The sequence below is a fragment of the Diabrotica undecimpunctata genome, chromosome 1, assembly GCF_040954645.1.
Source record: "Diabrotica undecimpunctata isolate CICGRU chromosome 1, icDiaUnde3, whole genome shotgun sequence".
Lineage (NCBI taxonomy): Eukaryota > Metazoa > Arthropoda > Insecta > Coleoptera > Chrysomelidae > Diabrotica > Diabrotica undecimpunctata.
This window is the reverse complement of record NC_092803.1, coordinates 82,385,812-82,407,289: the sequence shown is the minus strand read 5'-3', so window position 1 is coordinate 82,407,289 and position 21,478 is coordinate 82,385,812. Positions and strand designations below refer to the sequence as shown.

The 21,478-nt window shown below is 31.4% G+C and overlaps 1 protein-coding gene and 1 long non-coding RNA gene across 2 annotated transcripts in view; one reads left to right on the top strand and one right to left on the bottom strand.

The window, feature by feature from the left end:
* The window catches only part of LOC140450847 (disintegrin and metalloproteinase domain-containing protein 10-like), a 942,961-nt gene that overhangs the window by 261,514 nt on the left and 659,969 nt on the right, over nucleotides 1–21,478 (bottom strand). Inside the window, exon 5 of the mRNA XM_072544529.1 lies at nucleotides 16,314–16,727. Coding sequence (XP_072400630.1) covers nucleotides 16,314–16,727 — 414 coding nt within the window. The remainder of the gene's footprint in view (nucleotides 1–16,313; nucleotides 16,728–21,478) is intronic.
* On the top strand, nucleotides 19,238–20,080 carry LOC140450852 (uncharacterized). The gene is made up of 3 exons (XR_011952024.1): nucleotides 19,238–19,323; nucleotides 19,517–19,690; nucleotides 20,066–20,080. It is a non-coding gene; the product is annotated as an uncharacterized lncRNA (long non-coding RNA).

The window sequence follows — 21,478 nt, the reverse complement described above, 5'->3', positions numbered from 1 at the left end:
AGAAAAGGCTTTCGCACGCTGCTGCAAACCCTATAACATTGTACATACCACGTCGAATATGTACTTTAATTAAATAACTTTCTAATGAATACAAAATACGTAGGGCGGGCCGAAGAGTCTGCTTGAACTAATTGGCATACTGAGGAGGTTGGAAAGAGGGAATAGTTTGCATATTTGCTATGACACCACTCTTGATTGGCACCAGAAACTCTTGATTGATGTAATGTATCAATAATTAACTACACTACTGCTTTAAACAGTATATTCATTAAGTCAGTGATTAAATTTTAAGACTGGTCCAAATCACTATGTTTTTTCTACGTATGTTCACATTTGTACTAATTATGTAGGATTGTTTAATAATATTTTCATAATGGCAAAGGAATGTATTAAGTTTTATGTTTGCTTAAGTACTATTAATTTGTATGTCGGAAATATTTGCATGTGGTTATGTTTTTCTTTTTATATTTTGTTCGTTTTATCCAACGTGTAAGGATTATTAACGTTGTTTTTCTCCTAAGGTTCTTCCATTTTTTTGACGATGGCTCTTCATCTTTTCCTATCCTGAGTATTTTATGCACTCGCAAAGTCTGTATTTAGTAGTTTTCATGGTATTGTTCCATCTAATTGATAATAGCTCTCTATCTATCTTTCATTCGCGTCTTTGTATTTTTGGCACTAGAGGTATAACCAAAAGAAAGATTATTTTCCTTGTAAATGCAAAGATAGAGTGACGCCGTGGATTTTTAAACCTTTCAAAAACTAACGTACTCACCCAGTAGAAGCTATTCTAAGCATTCCTTTTCAGCTCCACATCTTAAATGCTCCAGTTTCAGTTATTACAAACAGTATTTTAAATACATCTACTCTTATACTTGGCTCTGTCTATAATATTACGTTTGTCTTGGATATATTATTTTCGTTAATTGAGAACCAATTCTTGTGTTTCCCTTCTTTTTAAGCAATGTTGTTAGGGTAAAAAATAACCTACATAATCAAAAATTAGTTCAAAATAATTAATGACTATGCACAGTTTTATTCAGCGTTTTAAGAAAACCTGAGTTTTATCAAATAATGTACATTTATATAGGAATAACAACTTTGTGAAAATATTCGACAGCTAGAAACGATAAAGTTGGATGGGTTTCGTAGATGTAGAGTATCAGCTTGGGAATTATCCACTTGAAAACATTTGCAATTTTATTTATCATAAAGTTGTAGCTGAGTATAGCTTAATTATGAATGAAAGTTTTGTCGGTCGTCTTGATTATTTAAGCATAGATTCTACTATTAACAAAAACTATTGCTGTTATATACAAAGTGGTCACCAATTATGAGTCTTGATGTTTTTATTGCAAGCAAAGCTCCAAACGTCAGCATATGAAGAGCAATCATAAAAAATTTTAGAAGCCAAAAAAAATCTAGTTTCAATCTTCGACAAGAAAATTAATCATACCTGAATTTGAAGTTTTTTAATGTGTACCTCTTAAATTTTGAAGCAATATTTTAAGAATCTTAAAACATATCCTCATATACATATCCTCAATGAGCAGCGCACCCTTAACTTTTCTCCTAGCAGCAGCGACCCTTCACGTCCTGTTTAAACAACGCACAGGACAGGATTCCCGCTTCACATATCCTATTAAAAGATCCCTATTGCCAAATCTTACAAATAAATCGGTAATAAAATTTTCACAACAAACCGGAAAAAGGCCGAGGATTCAAAACCTGTCAAAGTCATTGTCCGATCACCAAATAACTCTAATTTCTGCATAAATTTTAAATAAAAAAACAGATACATAATACACTTAAAAGTCCCATAAATCGAGCAGAGGAAATTTATCTTCCGGTCTTTATACCTGTCGATAAGAACACAGTCATATAACTGTGTAGTTTCGACTAAAACATATCTTCTGGCCCGAATAGCATCCACTACAATTTCTTGCTTCTTGTATGTATGTATGTATAGAGTTAACAGGCCTTTTAGGCCCATTGCTGTATGGATAATTTTTATTGTTTTCAGTTCTTAGCTGCCAGTTTTCAATCTCTGATTCCCATGTCTCTGACATCTTCCATCACTACATCTCTCCATTTATTTCCTGGTCTTTCTCTCTTTTTTGCCCTCAGGTACTCTCCAACAAATATTCTTGATTTATCTATTACCTTGCATTCTTTCTAAATGTCCCAGCCATTCCAGTCTACGTTTTTTCACTACTTTTGTTATTGTAGGATTGGCATACGATTGGTACAATTCTACATTAGCTCATCTTCTTCATTCCCCCTTTACTACTTTTTGACCAAATATTCTGCAAAGTATCTTTCTTGCTTATCTATGCTATTGCTTCCTATCTGTTTTGTATCGTTTTGTTCATAGGCCATATCTCGACAATATATAGCATAGTGGGCGTAATTATAATTATGTAAAATCTTATTTTTGTATTACGAGATATATCTTTGGCCTTAATTATTTTGTTCATGGGTCTCGCACATATGTTGCTTTTGGTCAGTCTCAGATTGATTTTAATTTCTTCCTTACATTTTTTCTGAAAATATATTAAAAATCAAGGTAGACAACGGATCTTGTGACAACTGGCAATACCTTGTTTTACTTCGAATTTTTCTAAGACTGTACCGTTGCATTTCACAGCACAACTAGTTTTTCTAAATTGTCATTTTTAGCAATGTTAGTATTGTCTCTGGTACTATATTAATTTATTTCTCTCTATTGTATTTTAACCGGCTTTGTAATCAATGAAAAGTACTTGAGCTGAAATGTATTGATAGCAATTGATCAGGATATTTGTTTTAGCATAAAAATATGATGGGTTGTTGATTTTCCCTTGCAAAATCCTCCCTGGTATTCTCTTAGACCCTTCTCCACATATATTTCTAATAGTTTGTTAATTAGTATGACGAACACTTTTCTAACAAGGTTATTCCTCTATAGTTTGCGCATTCATTTCTACCTCCCTTTTTGTGTATAGGAATTTTAATGGACTTGCATCATTCTTAGGGTATTCCTTCGGCATCCCATACATCAACTATAAGCTCACGAAGTTGATTTTTTTGAAGCCTCCCCTGCATAGTTTAAGTTCTCTGCTATAATACCGCTCTCCACGGGGCTTTTTTGATTTTTCACATCTTTTATTATTTCTTTAATATCCTTCTCTTGTTGGCATTGGTATTTCTTCTACTAGTATTTGGGGTTTAGGAACATTGCAATTTTCTTCAATAGTCGCTCCGTCATTTATCAAGTTTCCTTGCTTATCTTTTACATTCATTGTTTTTCTCTTTCACCCACTTTTATTGTATTTTACCTTTTTGTAGAAATTTTTTTTTCGTTTTTCTTGTAATTTTCTTCAATGGGCTTTACTTTATCATCCATATAATTTCTTTTCCGCGCCCTTAGGATTTTCTTGACTTTTTTTCGTAATTCGTTGGTTTTTTCTAAATCTTTTTCTTCTTGGAATGTTTTTCGACGTTGCTTCCTTTATAGTGTTTATTATAAGAATATTTTTTTTGTATGTTTCTCTCAGTAGCACTATCTTATTTAGAGTAGGTTTCTTGTATATATTTTTGATAATAATAATAATTTAGTTTCCACTTGCTTTTTCCGGCTATGCTTGTTAATTATTGCATCTCTAATATTAATTCTAACCAAAAAAATGATGAGAGTCTACGTCAGCCCTTCTGCACGTTTTCAAATTTGTTATGAAATTGGCGAACTTCTCTTGTATTAAGATGTGGTCTATTTGATTAGTTTCATTTGATCCCGGAATTTTCCACGTTTCTTCATATATTTTTTATTTCTCCTAAAATGCGTATTCATTATTTTCAATTGGGAATATAATCAATCTTTGGCCATTATCATTTGTATTCATATGTTCACTTTCGCCCCCTGTTATGTTTATATATAAATATACATATATATATATATATATATATATATATATATATATATATATATATATATATCTTTTCTTCCAATCTTGGCATTGGCGGAGCCTATAATAATTTTAATATCTTATCTGAGCATTTCTTCAGACAATGACTCTAGTTCTTCATAAAATTCATATTTCACTTCCCCTTCTTTTTCTTCTGTTGAAGCGTGTATGATTATCAGCGATATCATGTCTTCTGTTATTTTAGTTCTAATTGCACACATTCTGTTAGATTTTGTTCATGTACCAGAAAACCCACTCCAAAATTCCTAATTCTATTATCGGCTCCACCTGTATAAAACATGTATGGACTAATCTTTTCAATGCTGGTTCCAGTCAAATGTGTTTATATATAAACAAAACTACACAATAATGCAAACAAATTTATTTGCATTAGCTCTACTGCTCCATTTCGGCATGTTTTTTATCGACAATTTTATTTTTAGAATAAGTCCATCGGAAACTAACGACATTAACTAAAAACATAACTTGTAAGCAATGTTTTACTTTCGTGGTTTCTGTACCCTTCTACGGTCCTTCGACCATATAAAATGTCTCAGTTGTGTGCCTAATGTCTACCTGTCTTTCATCTTAAAATTTGTAGAAAATGTATCATATCGAATATGCGAAACCTTTTAAGTGTTAGAATTGACGACATTTAGTATTACCGATGATAAAAATATAAGTGGGCCTGCGTAGCGCAAGCGGTAGGATACTTGCCTCGCAAGCCGGTGGTCCGGAGTTCGAATCCTACCGCCGGCAAGAACATCTAGACATTTTAAAAATGTCTATAGGCCCCAGGTCGACTCAGCCTGAATAAAAATGAGTACCTTGGTTAAAACCAGGGGTAATAATAGACGGTTGAAGCGTAGCACTGGCCATGTTACCTTCCTTGTATACCGTAGGCCCTAGATATAGCAGACTACCCTGCTATACTCCCAAAGCCGCGACAGCGGTATAAAACGGGAGACTATTATATATTAAAAATATAAGTAATTCTTCCACATAACGTCCAAACGAAGAAGCAACTTGAAGGAAAATACAAATTAACAATTTAATAACTCAACATTTATTTTCTAAACTAATATTAAAATTTTAATAGTGTATACTATAATTATGCTCCAATATCTGCCGATTTGTTCAGCCTATTATCGTCATAGGCAGCTATAACGGCGTCTAATCTAGCATTACCCTGCGAACTAACATCATCCCCAACAACAAAACCCCGCTCTGGAGGTTTAATCTATTCGATTTAGGTACAAACGTCAGTTTCGCTACAACCAATGAGACGGTAATGGCTTCGTTATTAATCCACAAACGTATTGTGCCGAGCTAAATTATTTAAATGAGACGATTCCGGGGTGTAAAGCTCGTGATGCGGCTGAAATTATGCATCGCGTAAAATTACAACCCTTTATTAGCCATTATATATTGCCAGGGGGATGAAGTCGGACGCAGAGCAAACGGTCCGGTGGATACATATCTCAGGTGTCTTGTGTTCTTTGTTTAAAAGCCACCACTTATTACGGGAATTCATATTTCTGGCATTAAATATTATTAAGGCGGGATAGGGCTCAGGGGTGTAGTGTCGCTCCTGGTTATTAATGCATAAGTCGAGTTTATTATTAATTAACAGCTATACTATCGCTTCGAAAAAGTTTAGAAAAAATCGAGTTAAGAATATCGGGATTATGATAATAAGGTAGATTCAGTCTGCGAAGAAAATATAAGTTTTTGTGATAAAACATACTTACTTTTCCCGTCTTCTTTTTACTATGTTCCTACCAATATAGATGCAGTCCTAAGTATTTAACTGTTTTCTTGGAAGGGATAACTTCATTGTTTAGTATAATTGTACGATTATTTACTTTTATTAATTTTATTTACTGTAATATTCACAAATATTAATTATAAAATTGATATGGGTGAATTTAACTTCATCAATTTTAATACGCTGTTTATTATTCTACCTAATATTTATTTTTCATTGCATTCTGAAATTGTCTTGCCGTCTTTTTCAAATAGCTGTTCGACTACTAGTAGTGCAGTATCGTCAGCAAATAAGATTATTTCTTTAAAGTATGAATGCATAGGCTGAACCTAATGAGTATTCTCCGTTCATAAATTGTTGAGAGCACGAAATGTGCCTCAAACTCATAAAACGGTCGTAAACCATAGGCGTTTCTGAGGTGTTTATTCATTAAATAATAATATAATATTTTTTAATACTGTTATACTTATATATAATATTAATAATATTTTAATACTAATATATTCAGCAAAAAACCAATTAAAACTTTCACGGCTAATGTTATGTAATTATATTATATTAATAAAAATAAGAATTTAACCACTAACAATTTTGTAAATAAGAATACCTTATCTCTTTGGATATTTCAATACTAATCTTCGCGTTTAATCACTTTACTAGAAAACCTGGCATTCATATCCGAAGGTACCATTCGTTGCAAGATAATTAGGATGGAATTCCCCAGATTTTTAATAATATAATGGGTATGCTTTGGCCACGTGCCTCGTTTGTTCAGTTTATATTCGAAACCTAACTTAAAAGGGTGAAGTTATTACGAACGAAAACAATTTTTTTGTTTAGTACGTTTTTGATCGCATGTAATTTACGGCTCGTCGGTGTGTCCGCGTCTACGGAAGTAATTAGCGTCTCGAATATTTCTTTTGCGAATTATATGCAGTGCGTGAGTGATTTTTTATTCCATATACCTACGAACATATACGTACCTTTCGCTCGTGCTCGTTTTGTTGGATTGTTTGTGATGGCTTCATCATCAACATCATCAAGTTTTACACCGGTACTGTTGCGTACAGTCAGTAAGTCTGTCTATTCACCAAGAAAGAAGATTATTGTCCTAAATGTTCACGATGCTCTGGTTTCTCAGAATCCCACAAACACTGTTCGCAACATAGTCGAAAGTTGTGCCAACATGACTGGCGTAGGAGAGTCAACTATATATAGGTTCCTATCAGAAAGAAAAAAACACGGTATAGCTAACCCAAACACAAACGAACACTTAAAGAGAGGGAAAATGCCTATTGAAATTGATGAATTTGCCAAAAATGGTATTCGAAGGAAAATTCATGGATTTTTTTTCAAAAAAGAAATCCCAAACCTAAACAAAATTTTACAAGAAGTTAGAGACGACCCGGATTTGCCTTATATCGGACGAACTAAATTGTGGCAAGTTTTAAAAGAATTAAATTTCCGGTGGGAGAAATCAGACCGAAAATCACTTTTGATTGACCGGGAGGAGATAAGCCCGTAAGGGCTGAAGGAAGGCCCATTTTCTACGAGGATGAAACGTGGGTAAACTCAGGTCATACTCTAAAAAAAATTTGGTCAGATAAAAATATATTACGCTCCAGGCAAGCCTTTATGGAAGGTTGGTCTACTGGTATCTCCCCACCTTCTAGTAAAGGCAGTAGATTAATAATTTCTCACATTGGCAGTGAAAAAGGATTTGTTAAGCATGGTTTGTTGGAATTTCAGTCAAAAAGCACAAAAGACTATCACGAGGAGATGACAGCTGATGCTTTCGAAGAGTATTTTGAGCAGATGATTGAACACATACCACCAAATTTAATTATAGTATTAGATAATGCACCTTATCATTCACGACTAGTAAAAAGACTTCCAACGACTGCGTGGAAGAAACAGGATATTCTTGACTGGCTGCGGAATAAGTATCTGCCTTACGAAGATTGAATGGTAAAAGCAGAACTTCTAAAAATTGCCCGGCAACAAAAATCTGAGTTCAAGGAATACGTAGTTGACAAAATGGCGGAAAGGCGAAACATTACAGTCCTTAGACTTTCACCCTACCACTGCGAAATAAATCCAATTGAACTCATTTGGGCACAAATAAAAAGGTATGTGGCTAGAAAAAATACGTTATATAAAATACAAGCTGTACGTGAATTGTTATACGAGTCTTTACAACATATTACAGAACAAAACTGGAAAGATGCAGTAAGGCATGTAATAGAAGAAGAACAAAAAATGCGGGATCTTGATAACATAATTGATGCGACCGTAGAGACACAACCGCTAATTATTAACCCTCAAGATGACTCGGATTCCGAAGTTAATCCTAATTATTTTGAATGTGAATAGTTTTCTAATCGTAATTATATAAGGTAAGTAATAATAATTGTAATCGTAAGGTATTAAAGGGGAAAGGCGCAAAATGTCGCCTGTCAAAATGTTCAATGTGTTTTAAATGTATCCATTTTTTTTTTCAAATCCTGAGAAAACTAAACAGCATTTTTGAAAAATTTAAAGGCAGAATGAAATATTTTTTAGAATAAATAAAAAGTTTCTTTTGCATGCAATATTTTCAATTAAAAATTATACTATATTATTGTGATATTTAAAGTCTTGGTGCGCCAAGCAATAATTAGCTAATTAATTTTTTTGATTAATTAAAATTATTTAAATGATATGATTATGACTTTATCACAATTTTTAATTCTTTTATCTCAGGGTTAAATTCGTGCTTCAATATCTATGCTATTACATGTGAAAGGTAAGGTCCAGAGAATACCGGAATAATAAAAAACACATATGATCTAACACTATATATTGAAATAAAAATAATGAAATAATTCACACTCAAACGTTTTCAATAAACAAATCTCATATAAGGATTCTCAAAATTTTGTTCTCCGTACGTGAACAATCAAAATTAATGGTACAAACAATATTAATTGAAAACTCAAAATCCCAAACTATTCTAACTCTCCTAATCAAATATTTATATCCTTTCTAAATTACGTGTAAAAATTGTGTTATCAATAAAAGAAAAAAAAAAAACTGCAGAAAACAAAAATATCTCTCTCTGATGATGAGTGGTCCAAATCCTTGTTCCTTGTAGACTGTATTATCTCCTCTCAACCGCTCCCTATGTAATCAGCAATCTTACAACAGATTGTTGCAAGTATATCGTCCTTAATGATCTCCTTCAAAAGCAACAATCATTCAAATTATGATAGCCTTTCTCCTCTCGATAAACTGAATCTCTCGTTGGCCCGAGTGAAAAATGACTCTTGGAATATCTTCTCTTTACGATAAACTGAATCTCTCGTTGGCCTGAAAAGTGACTCTTGGAATATAAGTAGGAAAATATGACTTACAATATTTTGCTGCTTCAGCTTCTGTCGGATACACTAACTCCACAAAAACTCACTAACATTCAACACTACTGCTTGCTACTTCTTGGGAACCACCAGAGAACAATCCCTGTTCGTCTTACAGACTTGGAAAACCAACTGATTCCGCTTTCTCTCTCCTCAATCTCGCTAAACTTTTTCCTACATACTTATCCCACCTTTTGCAATCTCCGCCAATCAAAACTCGTCACAATTCCCCCATTTTTTCATTTCGATAACAAACAAATTTTTACCTATAATTATAAAATTTCCTAAAACTTATTTACAAATAATATTTTCTATAATTCTTAAAAACTAACAAAAACCTCTTTCTAAAATCTCTTCTATTTGTCTCTAATCACTGCATTAATGTATTTTGGAAAACCCGTTTCAATTGTCTTTGGATTTCACTTAAAATTATGCGGGTCACTCAAGTATAACAAAGAAATAATTTATGTATAGCTTACATTTTGTTTAGTACAGGTAATCCAAGAATTTAATAACTTTCCTTCTTTGAAATGTTTGTTGTTTATTATCTTACTTATCTGAATTATTTTAATGTTTTTGAACTTTGAAATATTTTAATCAACCCAATATTTTTCTCGATTTTGCCAATCATAACAATATTTTCTCTTTTATTTTCACCCCTGTTACATAACATATTAAAATAAATAGTGTAGAAGTTTTCAGGGACTTTCTGCCCTGAGTAATAATGCAATCTTTCATTCTGCGTTTAAATTTTTCAAAAATATTTATTAGTTTTCTCCGGATTAGAAAATAATGGATACATTTAAAACACATTGGAAATTTTGCCAGGCGACATTTGGCGCTTTTTTCCTTAATTAAATAAATGTATCTTTTACAAATGACAAGAAACTTTTTATTTTTGAATAAAATAAATAAGTTTTATTAAAAAAATACAATTTACATAAGTACAATTTAAAAAATATATTTATTTAGTTCAAATAAATGTTTCAATCATATACTCTACGACACTGGTCGTTCATCTCTAACCATTCAAAATACCTCCGTAATAGGATTATAAGGTATTGTATTCCTTCAGATATAAGGTGGGTTAGTCGAAAACGTCTTAAACCGTCAGTTTTAGATTGGTTTTTACTATTATATCGTATTACCTATCCTCTCTGTATTTCAGTTTTCTAATTAGGGTTAAACTTGTAGTGAGCTATCAACAAATTGTGAACCGACTGTAGGTAAGTATCTTTCGATTTTAAGTATCAAACATATTATGTGTCAGACTTCAACAAATGCTTTTGCAATGTCTAGGAAAACAGTTTGAGGTTTAATGAGATAAAGTATTAAGTTTTTATATGTATTAGAAAGATTTATCAAAATTAAATATTATTTAATATTAAACTCGGTTATGATTGTGTAATATCGAGTAAGTAATTGTATCATTATTTTTGTAAATGTGAAGTGGGCTAATTATTGAGGCACAGGTGCTCAATAAGCACCTCGTCTGTGTGACTGAAAGACCACGTTTTGATATTTGAACAAAACAGATAGTCTAGGATATGACGGGAAAAATAGTAGAACATTTTTCAAGCCCTTCGTTTTAAAAATGGTGGTGCTAAAAATACTTAAAGATAGTGCTAAACGCATTCGAATACAACCTTTTAACAATCGATTATTTTCGATTTTATTTTATTATTTTAGATTCATATCGGTAATTCTAAAAGTTTGGATAAATTAGCTTCCAGAAATCGATTAAAAGAATAAAATGTTTGTCAGTTTTCCATATTTCTGGTGAAAGTTTGTAGATTAAACCCTCCCTTTAGAAAGTAGGTACCCAGCAAATCCGTCGGCTATTGTTGTCGCAGTCGCTGCGTCTGTAGATGGTTCTGATAAGGACAATATGAATAAATTTGTAGTGTACGTTATTTCCAAAAGTTAAAATCTTATAGTTTTTATATACGTTTTGTAATGTATTTTTCGTAGTAGCATTCGACACTCAGTTCTGTAAACATGTATAGTTAAGCAATAAATAGTTCTATGAAAATTGTCGCCTTATATTATTTTAATTTGATAAAATAGTATTTTACAGCAAATGTATCTCACGGTAAACTATTCGTGGGTCGTGACAAAATCTTTAGTGCAAAAAAGCTATTTTTTATATTCCAACATTTTTTCTGTATCTGTTTAAGTTGTTGTTTTCAAAAAAGGAGATTGAGAAATACCGAAAATAGTGTGATCAGATCAGTTTACACTCGGATTTTTTCAAAATTTAACCTTCTAAACCAGTTAAACTTTAAAAATGTAATGCTTGTATATAGGTGAAGTAAACTTTATATGAACAACAAATAATTTTAACCAGTGTGGTTTTGGTGGGGGTGAGTTTGTTACTTTCTGCGACACAAAAAATATAAGCGGACTTTATTTTGGCTATAGCTTACCTCAATTTTCATGCAACTCACTTTTACCAGTGGTCATTTTAAAGAGTTTTATAAGATCTTTCAAAAAGTTTTAATAAGTTTTCCATGAAAAACTTTTCCGGTTTTTTAACATCATGTTGGGATTTTTGTATTCGATGAATAAAAATACTTTCGAACCGGCATAACTTTGTTAATATTAAGTTTACAGTAATAATAAAAAAAAAAATTTGTTTCATAAGATTTATTTTACATCTTAACGGTTTTCCCGACAAAATGTAAATTTTTCGAGTTAAATTAAATGATTATTAAACCTTCTTATCAATCTATCCCATAGATACCACAGATGCCAACTCGATAAGTAAAGGTCGGAGGAACTTAACTATACGATAATATATTTAAATCAAATAATAAAAAAGAAAAGTGGGTAATCATTTATTTCCTAGCCGAGTGCTTTCGACTTACAAAGCCGTCTTCAGAGCTATGCTACATTAGAACAATGACATAAATAACTAATTTAAAGTTTACAATGTTTCACTTTCGTTAAATATTTAGAAGTATTACTACTAGGAGATATCTTATTTGATAGAAAAATACAAAAATTATCCTTTGAGCTGTTTCTGTGTTAAAATGTTCCATTGAAAAAACACAAAAAAGATTGTACACTGGACTCATTAAAAACACATTAAAAACTTTGTGTTTTCGTTCGGTGTGTTCTTTGTGTGTTCGGTGTCCGAACCCGACCATTTGTTGGTCGATTCCTCAAAGAAGGTGACCACTGACATAAGGCATACATAGAAAATTAAGATTAATAAATTATCAAAAAATTTAAGAAATAATAAATTTATGAAATACTGTCTAAACTTGAGTTTTATAAATCTTGGATTGCATAGCATCATAACGAATAATATATTGAAAATTAAATGAAGGTCAAAGTAGATTCAATCGACAAGTTACCCCCAAAACAACACTGTAGATAAGTTAATTAGAAGCGCAATACTTAAAAAAAACTAAGCTTTTAATGTGAAAAATAAACCCAACACTACATCCATTTATAGATCCTTATCTTATTTAAAACTAGTTTCAGAAAAAATATCAATAGTACTTTGTAATAAAATCAGTAGCTTAAACATCTCTTTTAAAACCAAACACAACATTAAGTCCATTTTTAGCAGAACGAAAGACTAAATGAATAAACTAAACAAAAGTGGTATTTACAAATTCTCTTGTGATTGTAAAATGACTAATGTGGGTAAAACAATGAGCACCCTGGCTCAAAGAATCTCGATACATCTCAATAATACAGATACATCAAACTTTAGACATCACAATAAATTTAATAAGCATTTCTTTTCTCCTAGCAAAAACAGTAAAAATTTATAAAATATAACATCCCAAATAAAAATTTATGAACTTTTTAGAAGACGGTGATATTCAAAGAAATTAAACTGAACCCTGATTGTTGCTTAAATGCAAAAATGAATCTCAATTGAAATTATAAATTCCTTTTTAAATTATTGTGGGAGAAATTAGAGGAAAAAGAGTGACCTAGTGCAGTCATAAGTAAAATTTATTTTGCTTTTTTAAATTCTATTACTAATTTATAATAATCTGTAATATCATTTAACAAGTTATTCTTCCTTGAAACAAAAAACATTTTAAATTTTTACAACTGTCATCAAGAGATACAATTTTTAATACACTTAGGTGTTTTTCTTTATATTTAAATAATTTAAGTTGCCTTTTTTTAGAATGCTTTGTCGATTTAACCTACTTTGACCTTCAGTCAATTTTCGACATATTCATTATGATCATATGCAATCCAAGATTTATAAAACTTAATTTTAGACAGTCTTTGATAAATTTGGTATTTCCTTATGAATTTCAATTAATCAATTTTTTGATAATTTAATCATAGACGTATATAGTAACATAGACTAAGCAGCCTGTAGAGCTAAGTGATGACACCATCGAAGAAATATACGAGCATATAAAGGTGAGTATAAAACAAGCAGCATTCGAAGCTTTTGGAAAAAAAGAACTTATAACAAATAAACAGCAATATTATGAAATAAATGAACCAACAAAAAGAATAATTGAAGAAAAAAAGCAACTCTACAGAAAATGTCTGACTACAAACAACGATGACGTTTATAAAGAATATAGAGAAAAGGATAGAGAAGTGAAAAAACAAATAACATAATAAAAGAATGAAGAATGGAAGAGAACCTGCTTAAATATTGAAACATACATAGGAGGTACAACAACTTCGGAGTCACGGAAAGTACTGAGAGGCTTTAAAACAAAAGTCAAAAGAAAAAATTAAATTGGGAAATATACAAGACAAAGAATGGAAGGACTATTACAAGGAACTGTTAACAGAACAAAGGCCATAATTCATTGGAAAAGAAAACAGGTAATGACGAAGCAGATCCGTACAACAAGAAATAGAAATAACAGATAGGGAAATCAGAACGGCCATAAAAGCAATCAAAAGTAAGAAAGCACCGGGATCTGGAGGCATCTCACCTGAGCTTATAAAATACGGATCAAAAAAATTACACCGGATGATACAATGAATATTTCAGAAAGCCATAAATGGAGAACAGCTTCCAAAGGAATGGAGAGAGGCATATATGACATCTATACTTAAGAAAGAAGATAGAAAACGATGCGAAAACTACAGAGGAATAAGCGTAATATCATCAATGGGAAGATTATATGGAAAGATACTGCAAGAAAAGATAAAGCAAGCGATAAAAGGCAAAAATCGGGGAGGATCAGGCAGGCTTCACGGCAGGAAGATCATGCATAGATCACAGATCAATGGAACAATTGTTTAAAAAGAAAAACGCAAAAAATAGAGATATACATTTGGCATTTGTGGACCTGAGAAAGGACTATAATTCTGTACCAAGGTCAGAACTATAGGAGGCAATGTACAAATTAGAAATACAGACGGAACTCATAGAAGTTACAAAAGCTCTGTATAAAGAAAATAAAGTGTCCATTAAAATAGGAACAAGAATCAAAGGAGACTTCACCACAAAAAAAGGGCTCCTGCATGGTTGTTCCACAACTCCAACCCTATTCAAAATATACTTAGAGAAAGCCTTGACTACATGGAAAAGAAAATGCGAAGGCATGAGAGTACCGGTAATGGAACGAATAACTATATACGTTAAGCTTTGCAGTCGATCAAGTAGTGATTGCACAGGACCAAGACGACATTAGCTACCTGATGAAGAAACTACAAGAAGAGTATACCAAGGCTGGCCTAAATATTAACCTCACGAAAACAGAGTACCTATCTACAAGTGAAGAAGACATAGAAGATCTTCAGATTGAAGACAACGTAACAATCAAAGGAAAGGATACATTCAAATACTTGGGGTTTATAATCACGAAAAAGGCAACAACAGAGAAAGAAATCACACAAAAATTAGGACAAATAAGAACAGCAATTCGACAACTTAACTCAGTATGGTGGGATAGACACCTAAATATGAAGACAAAAACACAGATTCATAAAACATTAGTGCGAAGTATTATGACATATGGGGCTGAAAATTGGATCATAAAAACAGCATTAAGATAGTAGCAACAGAGATGGAATGCCTGCGAAGATGATGCAAAGTAACAAGAATGGATAGGAGAAGTAATGACGAAATGAAGCAAAGAACATCAATAGAAACATACATACTAAAACATAAAGAACAAAAAAGACTAAAGTGTTATGGACATGTAAGAAGAACTAGCGACAGCAGACGGATACAGTGAATAACCGAATGAAGCCCCATAGAAAGGGGGAAAAGAGGACGGCCCCGAACATCCTGGAGGAACGGAGTAGATCACGTCATGAGTAAGAGAGACCTAAACGATGTGACAACATCGTTGTGTCTCTGTCTTACATTAAGTAAGTATAGCAGCGTCTCTTTTTGGCAGGGATAGAGAGAGTGAGGAGGTATAATGCGGTAGAGCAGAATATATCGAACAACGTAAGAGATGTTCTCGTCAGTACGCGCGCCCGTTATGTTCGGTCTATGTTAATATGTACGTCTATAAATTTAATAGTCTTAATTTTCTATATATGCCATATTACAATTCTCACCTTGTCTGAGGAAGCTTTTAAAAAGCTGGCATTCGATATCTCTCATTATATCTGCTGCTTTAACTCCAACCAATGGTCGTGTTCTGATACCCGTACCATAACTAAAATTTTTGATGTGTTTTTTATGGAGTCTACTGTACAGTCTTTTTTGTATTTTTTCAATGGAATATTTTAACAAAGCCCTAACGTAGCCCTAACATAGAACCAGCTTCCATGAAAATTTCTGAATTTTCATCTCAATCTCTTCTGGTAGTGATATCTGATGATTTAAATACTTAACATAAGTAAAACTTTGTAATTTCTAAATTAGTTATTTATGTCATTGTTCTATTATAGCATAGCTCTGAAGATGGCTTTGTAAGCCGAAAGTGCTCAGCTAGGAAATAAATGTTTACACACTTTTACAGAAAAATACTTTTCTTTTCGATTCTTTGCTTTGTCATAAGTCTTCATCAGTCTTTTCATTTATTTATTATATTTAATTTTAGTAAAAACAAAATAAAGGAACTATATTAGGGACGTTAGAGTTAATTAACAGACTCCATATACTTAACTAGAATCTTTACAAATGAAATGTTGCTATTTAATAAGTTCACTATAGAAAAAAAACGAGAAACATGTCCTTACTGGCTTCAAACGATTTTAGGTATAAGTCAGTAGTTGTAGTTTAATGTATTTCTCAACAAAACTCACCGGTATTCCTGTAAATAGCGTTCACTCTCTGTACATGCCTTGTCATCACTTCGATACACGCTTCTTCGGTTCCGTACTTCGAGAAAAACTGGTGGTCCGCTTGCAGATACAACATGCAAGTAGTTTTCTTAGGATCAACGGTGGCTCGTTTGTTAACGTTCCTAAAAATCAAACCGGAAGCGTCTAAAGTACTTCGGTTGGTGAACATCTCTAGCTCTTCGTCGATCGGTTGGTTAAGATCAAAGATCGGGGTAAAAGGTCGACGAGTTCTGTTGGGACTAAACAAAATTGGGGGATCGTCGTAGCTAGGAGGTAGTTTTGCTTCGGCTTCCAATAACCAACGTTTTTTACGATGGTTTTGGTTTTTTTTAAGGTTGCTATTTTGGTGAAGGCGATGAGAGGCACATGATTGTCCTGAAAATAAAAAACAATATATTAGTACTTTTTAATTATAACCCAGTGTTGATAAGAAATTGTGAAAATACTATTGATTTAATCTAAAAGATATTTGCAAAAAAATATAAAGTTTATTCGGTATTTAAATTTTAAGTAGTCGCATGCCTGTTAGAACCTAACTAGTCGCGTTTTGCCATTTGTCGCCAACGTAAAAAGAGACACTATTTACATATTTTTAGTGTTTCCGTATTTTTTACATAACTATAATATTGATTAATTAATATAAAATCTAGATGGTTTAATAAAATTAAAATTAAAAAATATATCATAAAATACTTGTCTTTTATAAAGAAGATGAGTCTTTTACCAGCTTTTGACAAATTAAGAAAATTACTTTGTCAGATTTCACTTTTCAAGAATACTTTTTTCTATTTATTTTAATATCGCACTTAGTCATTACCAATCAGCTTATCAAGTTGCTGGGAAACTATCTAAAATAGGACTTTCTGTATTTATTTCAATTTCACACTCATTATCTAAAATAAGTTTTTCAAGTTGCTTCAATGAAATTTTATTTCGTTGCTTTAAACTCACAATTTACACTGCTAATATTTTTGTTCGATGAAGCCATTTTAACAACGAATCGATAGCCGAACTAACGCAGACGTTGCTTAAAACTTTTAGCTTCTCACAATATAAATCATTAATACTTAGTCATAATTTAAAACTTGTAACGATTTGGCATCCTTTAACCTGTAAATAGGCGTTAGGTACGAATGTGTAACGATAAGACTACCAAAGAGAATTGAAACTATCTTTATATATATATATATATATATATATATATATATATACATATATATATATATACATATATATATACATATATATATATATACATATATATATATATATATATATATATATATATATATATATATATACATATGTACAAAACTATACATAAACACCAACACTATATACAAAATAATACCTCAATCAACCATGGGACTTATCGTCTATGCTTCGCCTAGCTCAGTCTCTCAAGTGTGAATCAGTCTTGTCATAAACTATGAATTAAACAATGAAAATTCAGTTGGTAACAAATAAAACAATGAATTAACTAATCATATGTATTTGGCATATTTTATGGCAAAGAACAAAAAAAAAAGAAACTGAAGGTTAAGGAATTAATAAATTAATAAAGAAATTAAAATAAAATAATTATTTAAATATAAATTAATAAAGATGTGACGTTTATAACGTTAAAAAATATTTTGTAGAAGTAACAAAATATAAAAACCGAAAAATAAAATTTTTCAATGAACTGCAATAAATTGAGTCTATATAATTAGCTGTATGTTCCCTACGCAACCGCCAGGCGCCTTGTATCAATTTATTACCTTATTAAATTAATGACTTAAAAATAAAATATTACGTTACTTTTACCGATTTTTTTTTTAATATTTTGTTAAAAATTTTAATTATTTTTAATATTTTAAAATTCAGATAAGGAATAATTAGATAATTAGGCAATGAAATATTATTTTTTACAAATGCATTTACTTGAACTTAAGTTGGCACCACAAGACTACTTAAAGGTTAATACAATTTTAATAAATAACAGTACATATACAGTTTGAATTGACACGTCCTAAAAAAGTTAACCAATAGATTTGGATGTAACAGAATACCAAGAGGAAAAAGCGTGGAGAAAGAGATGATGTAATATATATTGCTGAATGTAGTATATAATTATTTAATGGTAATGAAAACACGAAAGACTAATTCCACTAAGCAACCATTATTCCATTAACTTCCATACAACTAATTTTTTTTTATGTACAAAAATTTTGTATTTCCTGATTTCAGAAACAACTTAAGATCAATTTCCCAGCTTTTAAACTCAGGAACTTTTCTTACATCGCAAACAAAAAACCCGCTCCTTCTCAATTAGTTCCACCGTTCTCAATAGCAATTTCCTATTGAAGCCAACGCTCATTATCATTCTCGATTATAATTACCAATTTCTACTGTTCTTGTCGAATAAAATACCAATTGAGCGTTTATCGCGTCGACTGAAAATTTCAATTAATTTTCTCTTGGGAAGAAATCACAAAAAGTCATTGAAAGTAAAAAAGCAGGGTTGCCCATCACACTCGTCTAAGAAATTGGAAATCAATTTCTTCATTACTTAACTTTCGGATTTTAGAAAAAGAGTTCAAAAAAATAAACACTAAAAAATCAAAAAAATTTAACTCTTAGATATTACTGTCGATTAGTCCTTAAGAAGATAAAAATCAGGAAGTTCGGTTCATCTACAAAATTATTTAAATAAGCAAACATCCATAGATACAAAAAAAATGCACATGGTTTATCCAATGACGTATAATATATAGACTCCGTGAATGCTTTAAAAAGTGTCCGCAACATGAATACCTTTGTTATTGTTTATTGTTTTGATATGAAGTTGTGTGTTTACATATTTTTTGTGACAAGCAAATTTTATTTAAAATTTTTGAGTGTCATTTACCTACTATTTTAGTAAAATGCCATTTAGGTATCTTGTTTGTGGTCGCTGAAGTTCGAAGAGCGAAACGTTATCACTTTTCAAGTAAGTTATTTTTTATATGTATGTTTAGGTTATGTTTTGATTGCAAGTGGAGGCGTTTAGTTGTTATTTATTTAATAAATAAATAAATTATTATGCATTATAATGAATAATAACAATTTCCATTAAATTTTTTGTCTTTTTTTTTATTAAAATCATTTAAATATAATTTTTCTAACTAATATTTTTTTCATAGATTTCCTTTTGACGAAGAAAAACAGGAAATTTGGATATACATTTTACAATTAAATAAGAACAAGCTTTCCAGATGGTCACGTATTTGTTGTGATCATTTTGATCCAAATGATGTTATCATGAAATCTAGCTTTGTTCGTCTAAAAGAAAATGCAAAACCATTAGCTATACCAAGGTGGGTAATGTTTTTATTAAATTTTTACATTGGTATTTAATATTTATATAAATTTTCTGTTTATTGTTTCTTCTATATTGTTTTCTCTTTCCATACACGTCTTCTAAAGACGTTAAAGAGGTGGTGGGAACTAAAGCTCTCCCTAGTCCATCAGACACCCACAATTTAAATTTCAAACTGCTAGCAGTGAACTAACTTTGTCTGCCTCAGAAACTGAGAAATTCTTAGGTAAGGAAAATATTCAAGGGCATGCTGCAGATAGAGAATTAATAGCTAAAAAAAAATAACAAGAGGCAATATTCATTTAATTTTTCATTTGCATTATTATATCCTTGAATAAGCAATTTTTCTTTCATTATATCTTTTTATTTTTAGGAAGCATTATGTGGGGATTTTTCCATGTCGGACTTAGACTGTCCAAGAAAAAGGAAAAGATGCATGGAATCAGTAAACATGTATATAGCAAAAAAAAGAAACAAATTGACACCCTAAGAAAATCTACTAAAAGATGAAAATGACAAGCAACAACATTAATCGCATTGGTACAATCATTAAAAGAAAAACTGTATGTTACAGAAAATGCTGAATCTGTGTTGTTGGTAAGTTTTCTTTCACATAGTCCATAATGAACAAAATTAAATTATTATTATATTCTTTTATTTTTGTACTTTTTATTCTTTCAGGCCTCTTTACCAGAATCAGCCAAAGCATTGTTTCAACGATTTTTAAAGGATGCCAAATGTGCCAAATATTCTCCAGAATTAAGGTCATTTGCACTGGCTTTAAATTGTATTCAGCAAAAGCCTATGATTTTTTAAGAAGAGCTTTTAATAATTCATTACCACACCCATCAACCATAAGAAAATGGTACCAAACTGTTGACGGCGCACCCGGATTTTCCAAAGAAGCTTAAATGCTTTGAAAAACAAAGTTGAAGAAGCAGGGAAGCAAAATAAAACACTTGGAACACTTGTGTGTAATTTGGTGCTGAACGAAATGTCTATTCGTAAGCTAGTAAAATGGGATGGGAAAAAATTTATTGGCTCTGTAGATTTTGGTACAGATATAGAATCTGATAATATACCAGAAGCATGAGAGGCACTGCTGTTTATGTTAGTAGCCTTAAATGACAATTTTAAAGTGCCAGTTGCATATTTTTTAATTGAGAGTTTTTGTGGATAAGAAAAAGCATCCTTAGTAAATCTTTGCTTAAATTTTATTTATGATTCAGGCATAAAAGTATATTCATTAACTTTTGATGGTGCTGCCAACAATTTATCAATGGCCAATGCATTGATTTTATTTAACTCCTATTTGTACCTTCCTATAAAGAGGGTGGTAAACGACTTTTTAAAATTATATTTAGGTTGCATTGCATCTGGTACTATTTCCAAATCTAGGTAATTTTTAATTATCTCTCCAGATTTGATCCAGGTATCCTTTTGCCCTGCTTCCTGACATCTTATCCACCTTCTGTATGCTCCTATCTTTACATCCTTCTCCATCCATATATGTAATGAAGAGAGATCAAGCATGGCCTCTATGAGGCAATTAGGGTAGTCAACATTGCTCGTGTTGTGATTAAGCATGCTTGTCTTTGAAGCTTATTCAGCTTCTATTAAGTGGTCTTTTATTGTTATTTAAACTACCATATAAGTGCGCCATACGTAATCATAGATCTGACTAGTCATATATAGCCAGTACAACGGTTTGGGTTTCAAACCCCAAATTTTCCCACATACTCTTTGACATGTAGAAAGGGAAACCTTTGCTTTGTAGGTTATTCTT